Source organism: Numida meleagris, chromosome Z (genome assembly GCF_002078875.1).
Source record: "Numida meleagris isolate 19003 breed g44 Domestic line chromosome Z, NumMel1.0, whole genome shotgun sequence".
Lineage (NCBI taxonomy): Eukaryota > Metazoa > Chordata > Aves > Galliformes > Numididae > Numida > Numida meleagris.
Genome location: NC_034438.1, coordinates 48,273,042 through 48,287,300, shown reverse-complemented (window position 1 = coordinate 48,287,300; position 14,259 = coordinate 48,273,042). Strand labels below are relative to the sequence as shown.

At 38.5% G+C, this 14,259-nt stretch overlaps 1 protein-coding gene across 2 annotated transcripts in view; it reads right to left on the bottom strand.

The window, feature by feature from the left end:
* The window catches only part of EFNA5 (ephrin A5), a 208,005-nt gene that overhangs the window by 38,701 nt on the left and 155,045 nt on the right, over nucleotides 1-14,259 (bottom strand). For both annotated transcript variants that reach the window (XM_021380206.1, XM_021380207.1), the window contains exon 2: nucleotides 742-1,034. In XM_021380206.1, the coding sequence (XP_021235881.1) occupies nucleotides 742-1,034 (293 nt within the window). The remainder of the gene's footprint in view (nucleotides 1-741; nucleotides 1,035-14,259) is intronic.

Here is a 14,259-nt window from a genome sequence, read left to right as displayed (position 1 = left end):
AGACTTAGGTATAAAACAAATTTTTGAAACAACATCTTTGTTGGGGGATCAATCAAATATGTCAGCTGCAACAGTGGTAACTGCACAGAGGGGCCAGGGCACCAGTCAGCTCAACCTGGGGCTTGAAGGTCCGCAGCTGCTCTCCCATGCCAGGCAGGTTCCCAGGGCCTCACGTGGGCTGGGGGTAGCTGAAAGCACAGGTGAGGTTTGGTGCCAGGAGAGCTTGCCTTAGGAAGTCACCAATTCAAATGCTGCTGGGCTATGAACATCAGCAGCGATAATGCTCACAAGAAGCACAGACCTCACTTCCCGGGGATGATAAATATTACAAAGACAAGAATACTTAGTCTAAGCAAGTAAGAAAATCCAGGAATTGTACACACAAAGAATTAACTATTTTTCCTCATATTTGGGGAAAGCTTCCACCTTTCCCTTCTTGCCTCCTCCTCTGCTTCAGCATATTGCAGTAAACGTAGCAGCACACTGTGCTTTAAATGTTAGCCGCAGTTCAGTGAACAGGCTGAGATGCTATTTCATGTGAGAAAAGAAGCTGTGATTTAATCTCATTTCCACATGCTAGATTCCTAGCTAACATATCTGGGGATACTTATGCTTACATTCACTGCAAAACATCTGCACTATACACAGTTTGGTCCTCTGCATTTCCACAGAGTATAGGTGAAAAACTAGCTGCATTTCTTGCATCTGCTAAACAACAATGGTAAATCTTCATATACTCACAGATGTAGAAATACTCCCGGCCTGGCCTGAACTCAAATCCTAGTGAGAAGGGTGTGAAGAGCTGGAATTTTTCTGAGAACTTCAGCGGTCCATTCGGTGAGTGTGGCCGATTGCACTCCCATCTCTTAAACCCTTTGGAAATGTGATCACAGGAGCTGTAGCCATCAAAGTTCACCATGTACAGAACATAGCGTTCGGTCTTATCTTCTGGCACTGAATCTTCATAGTGAGGGCAGAATACATCCAGGTAGTCGTTGATGCATACATCAATGTGGTAGTCACCCTGCTGGAATCTGCAACCGAAGGAAGAGTTCAGATATTAGCACAGTTAACACAGAATGACTTTGTCGGAGGATAATGTTCTTGTGAAAGGGGCATCGCTAATGGCACCTCATTTCACACCAATCGTACACATTCACTCTTAAATCTAACTCATAAAATTCACCAGAGCTATCAGATTCTGCTAATGCAGGACTACAGTTCTGTGACATTCGGGATAAAGGTTTTGGTCTTTCCTATGATGAAGTGAATCTTTTGCTAAAGCACACTAAGTTATTTACTATCTTTCTCTGTGGTTTATTGAATAAATAAAGTATTTGCCCTTTACTTATTTATTAAAAAAAAACAACTGGAGAGAGATGCAAGAAGAAACAAAGAAGACAGAACTGAATCAGCCTCCCTAAATCAGTGCCTATACAAACATCTACATATGCAGAAAAATAAGTAACCCAGGTTTATCCACGTCTGAGTCAAGGCAGCAGTCTTCTCTGTGTTAAAAGCTGACTTGACTATGAGAACTTCTAGTTACTGCAAGAGCAGAAACAGGTTTACCTTCGTCACGATTAGCAGCAGTTTGTCAAGATGCAAAGGAAAACCTGTATTGCTTTTTTTAAGATTTTTTAAAAGCACTGCAACTCCTTTGCCAGAAGTACACGTACTGGAGACATCACTCCACTCAGATAAAAGGATTCTGGGGTATGGATTATCAGCTCTCAGCCTTACATGACAGGTCTGAACGAGTGCCAGCTGAGAAACGCAGCGCAAGACACCAGCCCAGATGCACTTCATTATTAGGACTATTACTGAGGAGTCCTTATAGGCATGGGATTTTTGTTTTGTTGGGAGGGAAGGTGTCCTTTTTCTCTCCTCCAAGTTTCACTTACATTACTTCTCTAATGCCTGCCATAGACTCTGGAAGAAACTATGGGAACAAATTCACTGCCTCCATGGGAGCTTATGCTGTGATGGACTTAATGATTCCATAAAGCAGGCTTTTACGTCTATCAAACTCTGCAAGGCCGCCAAGGAAACCAGGCACTGACCTGCTCCACCTCAGGCCGACTGGGCTACTTGTAGCTTCCCTCTTTTCGCCGCTGCAGTTGTCAAGTGTACCACAGAGCAAAAAAAAAGACCATGACAGCTTTAACTATAATATTTCTTTTTAGCTGAGGGGCATATTTTAAACACCTGATGGGCTTGAAATCTGCCATCTGGAGCCTTCTATCTAATTTCAGAGAAAAAGCAATGATCTGCTGGCCCTCCAAGGATAAATTCAGAGCAAACGATACCTTTTCATATCCCTACAATAATTTACCCTCAATAAAATAGCTTTTTAAAGGGAAAAAAACTGAACACGCATCAAAGCATGATATATCTGTATAATTTCAGCCAGTGCACAGATTTGCAGTTCCATTCTGAAACAAGGAAAAGTCTTTCTTAACCACAGTGCTTTCAGGAAAATTCACATTTATCTAAATCACTAGTTAAAAAATATATTTTTGCACACCACTGTTTTCAAAACCTGTCACACAAACAGATATGCTCTTAACACACTTGCTCATTCTCTATATCAGTTAACAGTACACCATTTCTTACATGCAATGAAAAGGAATATCCTATTAGTTCTGAATAGGAAAGCTCATTTTGGCAATGATATCTTTTTTGTTTGTTTTGGTTGCATTTTTAATTAAACATTTCATTTAATTTTTAATTGGTAACTAAAATGGTAGTTTTCAATAATAAATAAATAAATAAAGGATGCATATAGACACATACTTTTATTTTAAACACACAGGTTTGTCACTCTCAAGACTGCCTCTCATGCCAGCCTGTGCCTTCACAATAATGCCCAAAACTGTTTTGTGAGAGAAACAGTTCAGAACTACAACCAAGAACAAGATGCAAGTAACTGTATACATTCAGGATCAGACTGACAATCCTTAATACTGGATTTTTACAAAACAAATAACCTCACGCGAGCTGCTTCTCTAGACTGCCTTTAAGTCAATGGAGAGAAATATGGACTTTGAGTCCAATTCATCTGACCTATTCGGGCCCACAGTTCACTGTGGTGAGATGGATCACACTCCAGGAGCATCTATTTCTCTCCTTTAACTAAAAGCAGAGTCTAGACAGACATTTCACAGATAGACTCTATACTGTGAAAAGCTGAATTTGAAGGGGTGAATCTGACAACACAGCTCATGAAAACGGGGATTTTAAGCACAGAAAGGCAACTGAATTTGTGATCACATCTTAAATGCATGTTAGCAAGGAAATCAAACTTGCAATCTGCACCAGTGAGCCATTCTACACAGCACTGCAAACAAAGAGCTCATCCAATGCCCTTTTAGTAAAGGGCTTTTATTAAACAAACAAAATCACAACACAACCTCCCTCTTTGGTTGCTGGTGTTTCAGCAGCTTCACTCTTGTTTCTGATTCTGCCAGTGCTGAACCAGCTGAGTGTCCTGGTCAAGCAGAGCAGCATACAAGGGCAAGAAACAAGCACTGGTTGCAGAGCTGACCTGAGGGTGAAGGACCACAGCATCTCCTTCAAACTACTATCCTTCCCTCCTGTTCTACCCTCCCCTGCTCCACCAGTACTTTCAGCCCAGGGTCATTTGCAGTAGCCAGGATGCATTTACATTTATGCCTCCAAAAATGGAGGAGAATGCTGTGCATTTTAAGTGATGTGAACTGGATGATCTTAGTTGGTACTGCTGGCATAGCAGTGAACCTGCTCGAGGGAAAACATGTACCAAGGCATTCTATTAAGCAGCTCTGAGCAAAGTTTCTTTACTCCATATAGCAACAGCAGTGCTGAAAAGAGGTTATTACCCAGCTAAGAAGCAGAGGGCAGGTAATTATTTATTTTTCTCCTTGTAATGTCTTAAAGAATTCAGTAATCAAGGACTCAGAAGATGCAGAACAAATTTTTTTTTTCCAAACGAGGCTAAAAAATCTGCCTTGCATGAGATGAAGTGAGCAGGTGAAAATGTTCTCACTTCTCTCATCACAGGATAGTTTATTCCTGAAGAGGAACCACAATGGCCTATGACCTGAGCAGGAAGGCGAGGGGTGGCCATTTGTACCTCATACCAAAACTCATCAGCTCAGACTCCTTCAAGTTAATAAAATACTCCAGAAACACATTTCCAATAATTTTAAACCACATCCAAGAGGAAAACACTTAACATTTACAACTGAAAGCCTCTTAGTAGTGCAAAGTCAGGTATTAAAATGAAACAAAAGTTCCACTTCAAGTGAAAGCATTTAACAGTGTTTAGCCACATACATATATTGAAGAACACAACACATAAAGGCACAGTGTGATCTGTTCACAAACACATTTTTAAAGATGACAGGAACAGGATTTCCTATAGACTGTATTTAAGGCATAATAAATTTCTCCCTTTCACAAGCCTCTTTCGACACAGAATGGAAAGCTCACTTTTCAACATTTCTCTAGCAGCGCTACTGACATTCTTTGCCTTCCCTCAGCTGCAGGTCTCCTGTTCTAGGTCTCCTCATGTGGACCTCTGTGAGCTCCTAGAACCAGGTGGTAATTAGGATCCTTATAAATTCCACCATGAAGAAGAAACCAGTACTCTATAGATTTGCATAACAGAATACAGTGATGTGGTAGAAATCAACTGAAAAGACTTCGCCAAAACTCAGACAGGGTCTGCAAATCTTGCAAACACTGTCATCCGTCTCCCTGCAGGAACAGCAAAACACAGCTATTCCTCAAACACAATTCACCTTTATCTTGTGTCAGGTGGCATTCAGTGTCTTGGAAACTTGCACAGTAGAACGCTAGTTATTAAGCAATAGGTCAATAGTAAGCAATAGTAGAAAAGCTATTTTGAAGGCAGAGAGTTAAGTAGCTTCTAAACATTACCATAACCAATAAACATCATCTTGCTACTAAAAACTTGCATGGAGCTTCTAGCAAAGGTAGTCATTCATACCAATGTTTCTGAGCTGAAATGCCATTGCTCAAATGTCCAGGTATTCAGGATGGAAAGAAAGAAATTCATGGTAATGTTAAGTGGGGAACTGAAGACTAGCAAAATACGTATTTGTATGTAATTTTATCTTCTATGTTTTGTTTATCCACTAATGCAAAATAAAGTTCACAGTCTCTGTACGCATTTTTCTTCATAATTTTAAGTTCTGAAGCATATGTGGCTCTTTTTGAATTCAGTAGCTTTGCTGGTCACCGAAACAAGTGACAATTTATTTAAAATAGATATTTAGGATGCAACAAGTTTTGTTTGTTGGGATTTGTTTCCTTATTTCTTTCTTTTTTGGAATGAATACTACAAAAACCTAGTTTAAGAACAGCACAAATAACACTAATTGTCCATTATCATTTAGGTAGATAAAATATTGCAATAGCTTCTGCTTTTTGCTTCCCATACAAATCTTATTAGTTATATTCTATCAGTCATCCTGTAAAATCGACATGACAGATGCTCTACTTCAAGATAAGTGTACTGGAAAATGTTCCTTCTACTATGTCAACCTTTCTTTATTTTGAGCCTGTTCTGTTAAATGCATGCAGCAGGGCTTCACCAGGAACCAGAAAAGACCTCAAATAGCTATTTTAACTATGAATTATGAAATTCTGGTCTTCAAGTCTGGCACTAGAAATGATCAAACGCAAATGGCCCTGATTCTGCTGCCTGGATCCTGCACAGCCAGGGACACCAATGCATAGAGGACACTGCCACAGCTGAATGCCTTATACCAACAGTCCTGCTCTCAAAAGATAATCTAAAATGCAAAGCAACATAACAAAATTCAGCAAATTGATTTATTATTCTCAAACCATAATTATCCACAGTGTTCAGAGTACAGCAAAAAGATGCTTGTTCTGCTTCCAAAGGAAAGAAGGCTTCTGTGAGTAGCACACGTGCACCCCTGCAACTGCTGGTCGCTTACCTCCTGCTCTTTACTTTAACGTCCGCTCAGGCAATTTCAACCAAATTTAATGGAGGCAGAAGTCTCAGAAAATATTGCATTCCTATAAGCACTGTGTAAAAAGCAGCCGGGTGAAAAAGATCCTGTAAGTATCCCCCAAAATAATAAACCACCATTAAATGTAATTATACAACAGCAACATTTCTCACAAGTGCTCTAGCCACAGGAAAAGCTTCAACTGGAAAAATACTGAAATAGGTTGAAAATTGAGTTTATTTCTGTCAGCTAGTTGTGAAACTGTATGGTTAATTTATTAATAACGGAGGGATGAGTATAAAGTAGGTATTTGCATATACAATGCACAGATAAATATTTGTATATGCAGTAAAAAATCAAATATGAACACTTTCCACAAAACATAAATGACCTTTAAAAGAACAACATTTTAATTGCTCATGGGATGTGATGATGTCACCATTCCACACTACTGAATTCACTCACATTTTTCGCCTCTGTTTGGGTTGCAAGCATTGCAGCACATTACACCATGCTAAACTCTACCCTTGCAGCAGAATAACTCGTGCCTCCTTACTCTTTGTTCTCTTGGACAGCCCAGGCCCTCTCATTTCAACTGACTTAAAGCTGCTGCTGTGTGATGGGGGGAAATCTTGTGGCTGTTAATTATCTCAGGGGTTGTGGGATTAAGTGCACCATTTTACTGCAGATAATTTTAAAGATGCTATTTCTGTGGTACACAAAAATAATCTCTTTAATGCTTTTCTGCTCTTTTACTGGCTTTGTCACAACATTTAATAAACTCTGTTCCCATAGCTGTGCTGACACCAACAATGATTCTGATGCACAAACAATGAAGTAATCAAAGAGCTATTTTAATTTTAGCTCTATTCAAACCAAAAGAAAATTCAACGTTTTCCAGATGCTATGAGAAGTGGGTTTGCTAACAGTAGCAAGACAGTGACATTTTAGATCCCTAGCTACATATTACTATCACGAGCAAGCAAATGGAAGGAAAAAAAGAAGCAAACAAAAACGACAAAAAACCATACAAAGAAAAAAAAGCATTATGAAGAAATTGTCTATGACTCTTGGTCCTTAGGTTATACTTTCACAAGTTAAGAAAACCTCAAAATACCCTTAGAATAGCATCTGTAGGAAGTGAAACACTGACAAAACAAAAGAGAAACAGCTAATCAAGGCTGTTGTTCAAAAAAGCAGCATTCAAAAATTATGCCTAGACAAGACTGGAAGTTAAGTACACAATGCAGAAAGAAACTTATTCTCTTGTCATTAAGTCCTCTATTCAATTACCATTTATTGGAGTAATTAAACACTGGGAAAGGATGCCAGGCTAATTGTTAGATTATGATCATTACACAGCTTTGCTGTGCTACAGCTGATCAAAATAAGATGTGGTCACATGCACTCAGCTAAAGCTTCTCTGCAATCATTGGGCTTCCATGGGAAACTTATTACTATAATAAGGCCACTTATTACTAGTTCATTATCAACCAGGCAGAGAAACTTATTATTTGTAACCTTCGTTTTACTTTCCCACCCACTCTCCTGGAACAAGTCTCCCAAAAGGTTGCACCCAGGCCTCTGCCTTTGGCTGGCTCCCTTCCATCACAATTACACAGCTGAGCAGAATCAGGCTCCTGCACTTGACAGACTTCATCACACTCCTAATTACTGTTTCACAGCCAGCTGCAAGAACCTACCCCATTTCATGGAAGAGCCAAGTGGTCTCCCTGTGTTTAACTCCAGATATATATGTCAGAGATTTACCTTTCCCATTTATTCCTACGGTGTCCATCCAGTCTGGGAGATTTTCACACTGCTTGGATTGAACCAAAAACAAACACCCCAAACAAACATAAATTAGAATAGAAATGTGCTAAGCTAGGCTTCATGAGAAAAGCATTAAGTGGCTTGCCTCCCTGCAAAGTCTCCCGCTCTTACCCCCTTATCAGCCAGCCAATGGTACAAGAGAGACATTGTGCTTTAGTATTAGTTTTCTTCTTGCTACATAACAGGATTCTGATTAGTTGCCATCCTATTTGGTACTTCCTACCACCTATTTAAACAAGACAAGTGACCTACTATAATGAACAGATATGGGAAGAAACATGAAACAAATCACCTTCAACTGGCATTCAAGGTTTTAAAAGAAAAGAACTAGTTAAGTACTGGGTAGCTTTGAAAAATAATAATAATAAAAAAAGCCTTTATCTGGACGAGGTTTCTATTAGCTGAATCTTATCATAAATAAATAAATAAATAAAGCCTGCAAAACAGAAGAAGAAAGGAGAAGAGTTATCTGAATGATATATACTGTGTTAATTTAATCAGCCTCAAAGTCCTGAAATTCGTTGTTTTCTGATTCTTGTGCTGAACAAAAACTTTGTTTGTGTCATAAGTTAACAATGCATCAAATTTAAAAGTATAGACTCATTTTTTATTTATTTTTATTCTTTAAGAGCCCTTTAAGGAATAAATTGTGCAAAAATGTGTTTACCCTGCTTACTGTTAATAATTTCCTCCTTACACTCATAACTGTGTTTATTTGTACAGCTGTGTCCTATATTGACTTTTTATAGCTGGCACTGCAGAAAGATATATGCTCAGTGATAATGCAAACATTAAAAAATAGAAACTAATTGCTCTTCCCTGAGTAGATATGAGGGAGGGGGGAAATAAACAAATCAACATTTATTTCCCACCTATAAATCTGAGAGTACTCCAGAGATCCTCAACTACTCCAACACCCTCACCCACTTAACTTCCCATCACTCTGCACCTCCTAATCGATGAGCTGGACATTTTTCATTCTGTTTATTAAAGCTGTTTCCTCAGACTCGGAATTTTTGAAAATACTTTAGTTCAAAGCTGGCACACACAATTTTTGCCTGATTCCTCTGAGTTTCTGTCTTGAAGCAACTTCTGAAGCGAAGCACTCATTGCATGTAGGGGGCTTCAGTGGCACAGTCGTGCCATGGATGATAAGGGTGGCAAGGGGTTCAAAGTGCCACAGCATTGATCCCCAAAAGGTTATGCTCTCATTCACAGCTGTCCCAGCTTCGATAGCTTTAATCCCCAAGACTACAGACTATACCTGGCTATTGATTTTCCATTGCTGAGGGCATTTAACTTGCTGAGATAGATGAAGAGAGAAGGAAGGAAGGGAGGGTAAAGGAAGAGTTATTATTCTGTCAAAGGCATCACCTAGACTTCAGCGTTGATGACCCAAGTAACACACTCTGAAGGATACCACACCCAAGCAGACACTAAAGGCAGCCTGAGATTTGTATGTGGAGCCTCTGACCACACTGAGTACAAAATGTCTGGGGTTACACCAGTCCCTTTGTTAAGTTGATTTGTGGACGAAAGCTCATTAGTTGTGTTCACATTAGTTCTACCCGCTAACACTGGTTCACCAGTAACATTTATCCTACTTTACCTGAAGTAGAATGAGGAGATCTGGTAATTACCACTCGCGTAATTTTAAATGTGGTCATCAATATCTTCCATACATGACTCTCCATTTGTCTGTTTTACACACTAACACCACACAAGGTTATTGGCTTCATCTTTTATTCCATGCTCATGCTTGAAAATACAAAACTTACCTCAGCTACCTCTGGCCTATAACCAGAAAAACTGTAGGCTGCAGATTCATTAGCAAATCCATCTTTTTTAAAGTAAGCAAGAAAATCTTACCTTATGTCTGCTGCATTAACACACACATTTCTAGCAGACAGGTTAGGGAGAAAATAACCTACTTGGAGTTTAAATTCTTTAAAAAAATAAATAAATAAAATAGATGTGAGTACTTCTAGAGAGCCCAGACTGGGGCTTTCCAACATGTGTTTACCATGTGTCTAATCCAGAAGACACAGCCTATCAGCCCTGATGGAATGTGATTCTGTTACTGGTATTTGCTAACCCTGCCTGAGGCATGTGCTGACATCTATTAATGGATATGGAGAACAATGCCCTATCTGCAGAAAGGTCTTGCTTCTCACACTCACAAAACGAAAGAAAAGAACACTTGCAAAACAAGCATGTTGACCTGTACACTGAATGATAGAGAGCAACAGCAGACTGTTTCCATGCGGAAGTGTACATAATGCAAATCAGCTTCACAAATTTATTTTCCTGCTGATATATTAAAAGCAGATTACAGAGTGATAGCTAACTCATATAAACTGAAATCTCCACCTCTTCTATACTCCTAGGGAAAAAACACTGTATCAATTTGCACTAGTAAATACATGGGCGGTATTTGAGAAGAAATATATATTTTGATAAAAACTGCATAGCTGTTGCATACACACACACAGTTGCTTTTCCATTAGAAATGCTTTCCTCCAACATTAAGATATATCTATTTATTATTAATCTCTCAATCTTCCAACAAAATTAATTTCAAATGTTTTGAGATCAGCTACATCTCAGACACCCTAATAAATTTGTAACTGCTAAAATCTAGACCTTCATTCCACAATATACGAGTGTATGAAATGAACTTAATCCTTAGAATGTTCCACAGTATTCATACGTTTAATAGACTGTGTGTGCTTTAGTAAGCTATGGTCATAACTCTACATCCTCCAGGTAAAAGAAATGGATACAGACAAAATATAAAAAGCCTGAGCAAAATGTGAAGAGAAAAAAAAATAAAAATCACAGAACAAGCAGACCTAGAAACATAACAAGAAATTCCAGTATCAAAACAAAAATTGCTGTGAACACGAATAACCTCTATATTCAAGCACATTCTCAAAAGCTACTTGAACTTGCTCAGGTGAAAAAAAAAACCCAACAACATTAGAATGACTAACAAGTATATAGATATATTTGCTGTTAGGAAAGTGCTTCAGTCAATGAATCTTGCTACACAATTACCTTGTGGTTATTTAAGAGACTAAGTGGAAAAATACTTTCTTTTACTGACTTTGAAACAGAATTTTAGAGAAATTTCTACACAGAAATCGAATATTTTTACTGTCTCCCTGTTCTCCTTTCATATTAGTCTCTTTCACTAGAGAAACTGTACTTTAAAGGAAAAATAATCTTATTTTTAGATTACAGATTGAACAAACACCAAGTAGCGCAGTTATTACTGTTAATTTTTTTTCTTTTCAATCCTCTACTTTTCTCTAAAGACATATAGCATATAGACTACAAATTTTTCCATCAGGTTTAATCTTGCTACACAGTCTCTGAACAATGACTTAAAATATTTTTGCCCTCAGAGAATTCATCTTAAGCTTTGTAAGTTGTATGAACAACATAGGTCCTGATCTAATGGGTTTCTACGTTTACAAACGTCATGCAAAAAGCTTTGAACTGTTAAATGCTAATTAGAAAGAACCTAAGAAACCACAAAGATTGCTATTTGATGGGCAACAATTACATTTTTTAGTTGAATGAGATTGATAAATACAGAAATCAATACAATCTTAACATTCTTTTTCACTTTTTCAAGTAATGGAGCTCCCATAACGTGGCTCTCATTACAAGGTTTTGAAAATCCTATTTCTTCAAGAGTATCAGAGATAGTTTTTCAATATGTATAAATACAGCTCAATTTGATAAAAGGTGCAAAACCTGTTCATTTACTTTTATATGTATGTATAAAATATTCATATAAGAAAAAAGTAAGGAGAGAAAATAAAATGCATTGCTCTCAAATCAATCAAGAATTTCTGAGCAGTAAAACTGAAGCTATTTTCTTAATTTCCCTATTGCATTTTTCTAAAAGTGATTCCAAATTAATCTTAAACGAATTCCAATTTTCAACCTGTAGTGAAATCACTTCACTCAGAACTGAATGATGACCTTGCCTGCATAAAACATAGTTACTATTTTAGAAGTACAGACACAAAGGTTTAAGATATGAAGCAGAGTACATCACAGACAAATTAAGCCAAAGGTTTCTTTCTCTTCCCTCTCCTTGTTTCTAACTCATTATATAGACACCACAAAGCACCTGTCAGGAAGGAACATTAAAGGTCTGGCAGTAACTATTATTGTCTGTTGGAAAGCTTTTGCATTGTTTCAAAGGTGTTAAAATGAGCTATTGAGCACATGAATTAATTCTTCTTTTCATAATTATGCCACAGTTTAAAAACAAAGGAACAAAGAACATAAATAAAATTAAATAAAGAGAAAGAAAATAAAATTATTTACAAAATAGGGGTGGCCTGTTTTCTACTGTTTTTTTTTTAATATGTATCCAGACGTACCAGATGTTTCCATGCCCAAACCAATTCAATCCTCCACTCTTCTGTTATTGTCCCATGAGTGCGTTCTGCATTACCCAGTAGTATTTCATCCTTCTGCTTGTACCTGATTCAGTATCAACCCCTCATCTTTTCTGCTGCCTTTAGGAGTGCATCTCACCTGACTCTTCCATTGATCTCTGCTGCCTGCTTCAACCTCCTGCAGAATAGGCTGTCTGCCAGAGCACTGTGCACAGATTATCTCCACAAATCTTAAACTCAGGAAGGAAGTTTTCACAGCTTAAACACATAGCTGGAGCATGAGCACAGAGTCTGAGAGAAATATAATCTAAAGAGATAGCACATTAAAACTGGACCTATTCTATGGGCAGACCTCCAGTGCTAGGTGCATCAGTGCAGAAGCAGTGACAGCAGTCCTCCTGGGTGTGAGCAAATCCCCATCAACACCAACAAGCAGCTCTCAATAGTGGAAAGTGGAGGATGATCAGACATCGTCATACTTCCCAGCATCCTGTCACAACAACCACTGACCCTTTTATAGCCAGAGGTTCAGGCTCTTCTTGCTCAACACAGAATAATGGATTTTTCTTCATCAGTTGATCTGAGTATTTTGGACTCCTTGGAAAATTCAGGAATTCAGTGTGCTACATTCTGCAGCACTGAATTATACAACTTAACTGTCATATGTACTTGCTCCTCTTAATTTTTGAGCCTGACACCTTGCAGTCTCTGCCAAAGATATAATTTACACCACAAATTTCATAGCTAAGAAAGTGATTTATAATTCGTGATTTTGCATTGTTTAGAAGAGTGATAAGAACTGATAAAGCTGATTACAAATGTGTCTAACCAAGCGTAGCAGTGCTCAAATGCTAACTGAGTATTTTCATCTTTGCTACCAGTAACAGCCAAAGGAAAGGGTACACCATGTCAACTACTCAGTGACAAGATTGTGTGTCCAGTTTTGGGCCCCTCACTGCAAAAAAGACATTGAGGCCCTGGAGCGTGTTCAGAGGAGGGCCACGAAGCTGGTGAGGGGTCTGGAGCGCAGGCCTTATGAGGAGCAGCTGAGGAAGCTGGGATTGTTCAGTCTGGAGAAGAGGAGGCTCAGGAGGGACCTTATCACTCTCTGTAGCTACCTGAAGGGAGGTTGTAGTGAGCTGGGGGTCAGCCTCTTCTCTCATGTAACTAGTGACAGGACGAGGGGTAACGGCTTCAAGTTGCGCCAGGGGAGATTTAGGCTGGACATTAGGAAATACTACTTTTCTGAAAGAGTGGTCAGGCGCTGGAACAGGCTGCCCAGGGAGGTAGTGGAGTCACCGTCCCTGGAGGTGTTCAAGGAACACTGAGATTTTGTGTTGAGAGACACGGTTTAGAGAGAACTACTGGTGATAGGTGGACGGTTGAAGTAGATGATCCTGTAGGTCTTTTCCAACCTTGGTGATTCTATGATTCTATGATTCTATGATTGTTTTGGAGACAAATTCACGCCTCAGGAAAAAAAAATCTTGATTTCCATAATACCAGTTTGTAATTTTAATTAAAACATGAATGCAAGTGAATATATTAAAAACTGGGTTTAAATGGATATCACCAGATATTCAAAGAGGCTGTCACACAATGAAGGCTTCTGCAATATAAGTTTAGCTAAGGATTTTTTAAAGCAGAATACAGACCTCAAGATTTGTTATTTCATTTTGTATGCTCTGACTCAAACCAATAATACAACTGAAAAGGCAATTATTACACTCCAAAGAAAGCTTAGTTTTATATTGCTCACCTTGTCCTGCACTTTTAGGGATGCACACTTGATAATCAGTTGGTCATCTCTTCAGAAACGTTTCTAATGGCTCAAACACATTCTCTAACATTCTTGAGAGGTTATCACACCGAAAGATGTGGTACAAGAATTTTTACAGAAAAGCCAACATCATCTAGTCTGTCTTAAACCTGTTTTTTCCTACTATACAGCAAGAAATGTCTGTAGAGCTCTCCATTTCCATCTCTCAAATGAAAAATCTCTCCTTAAATTATGCCTTCCAAGC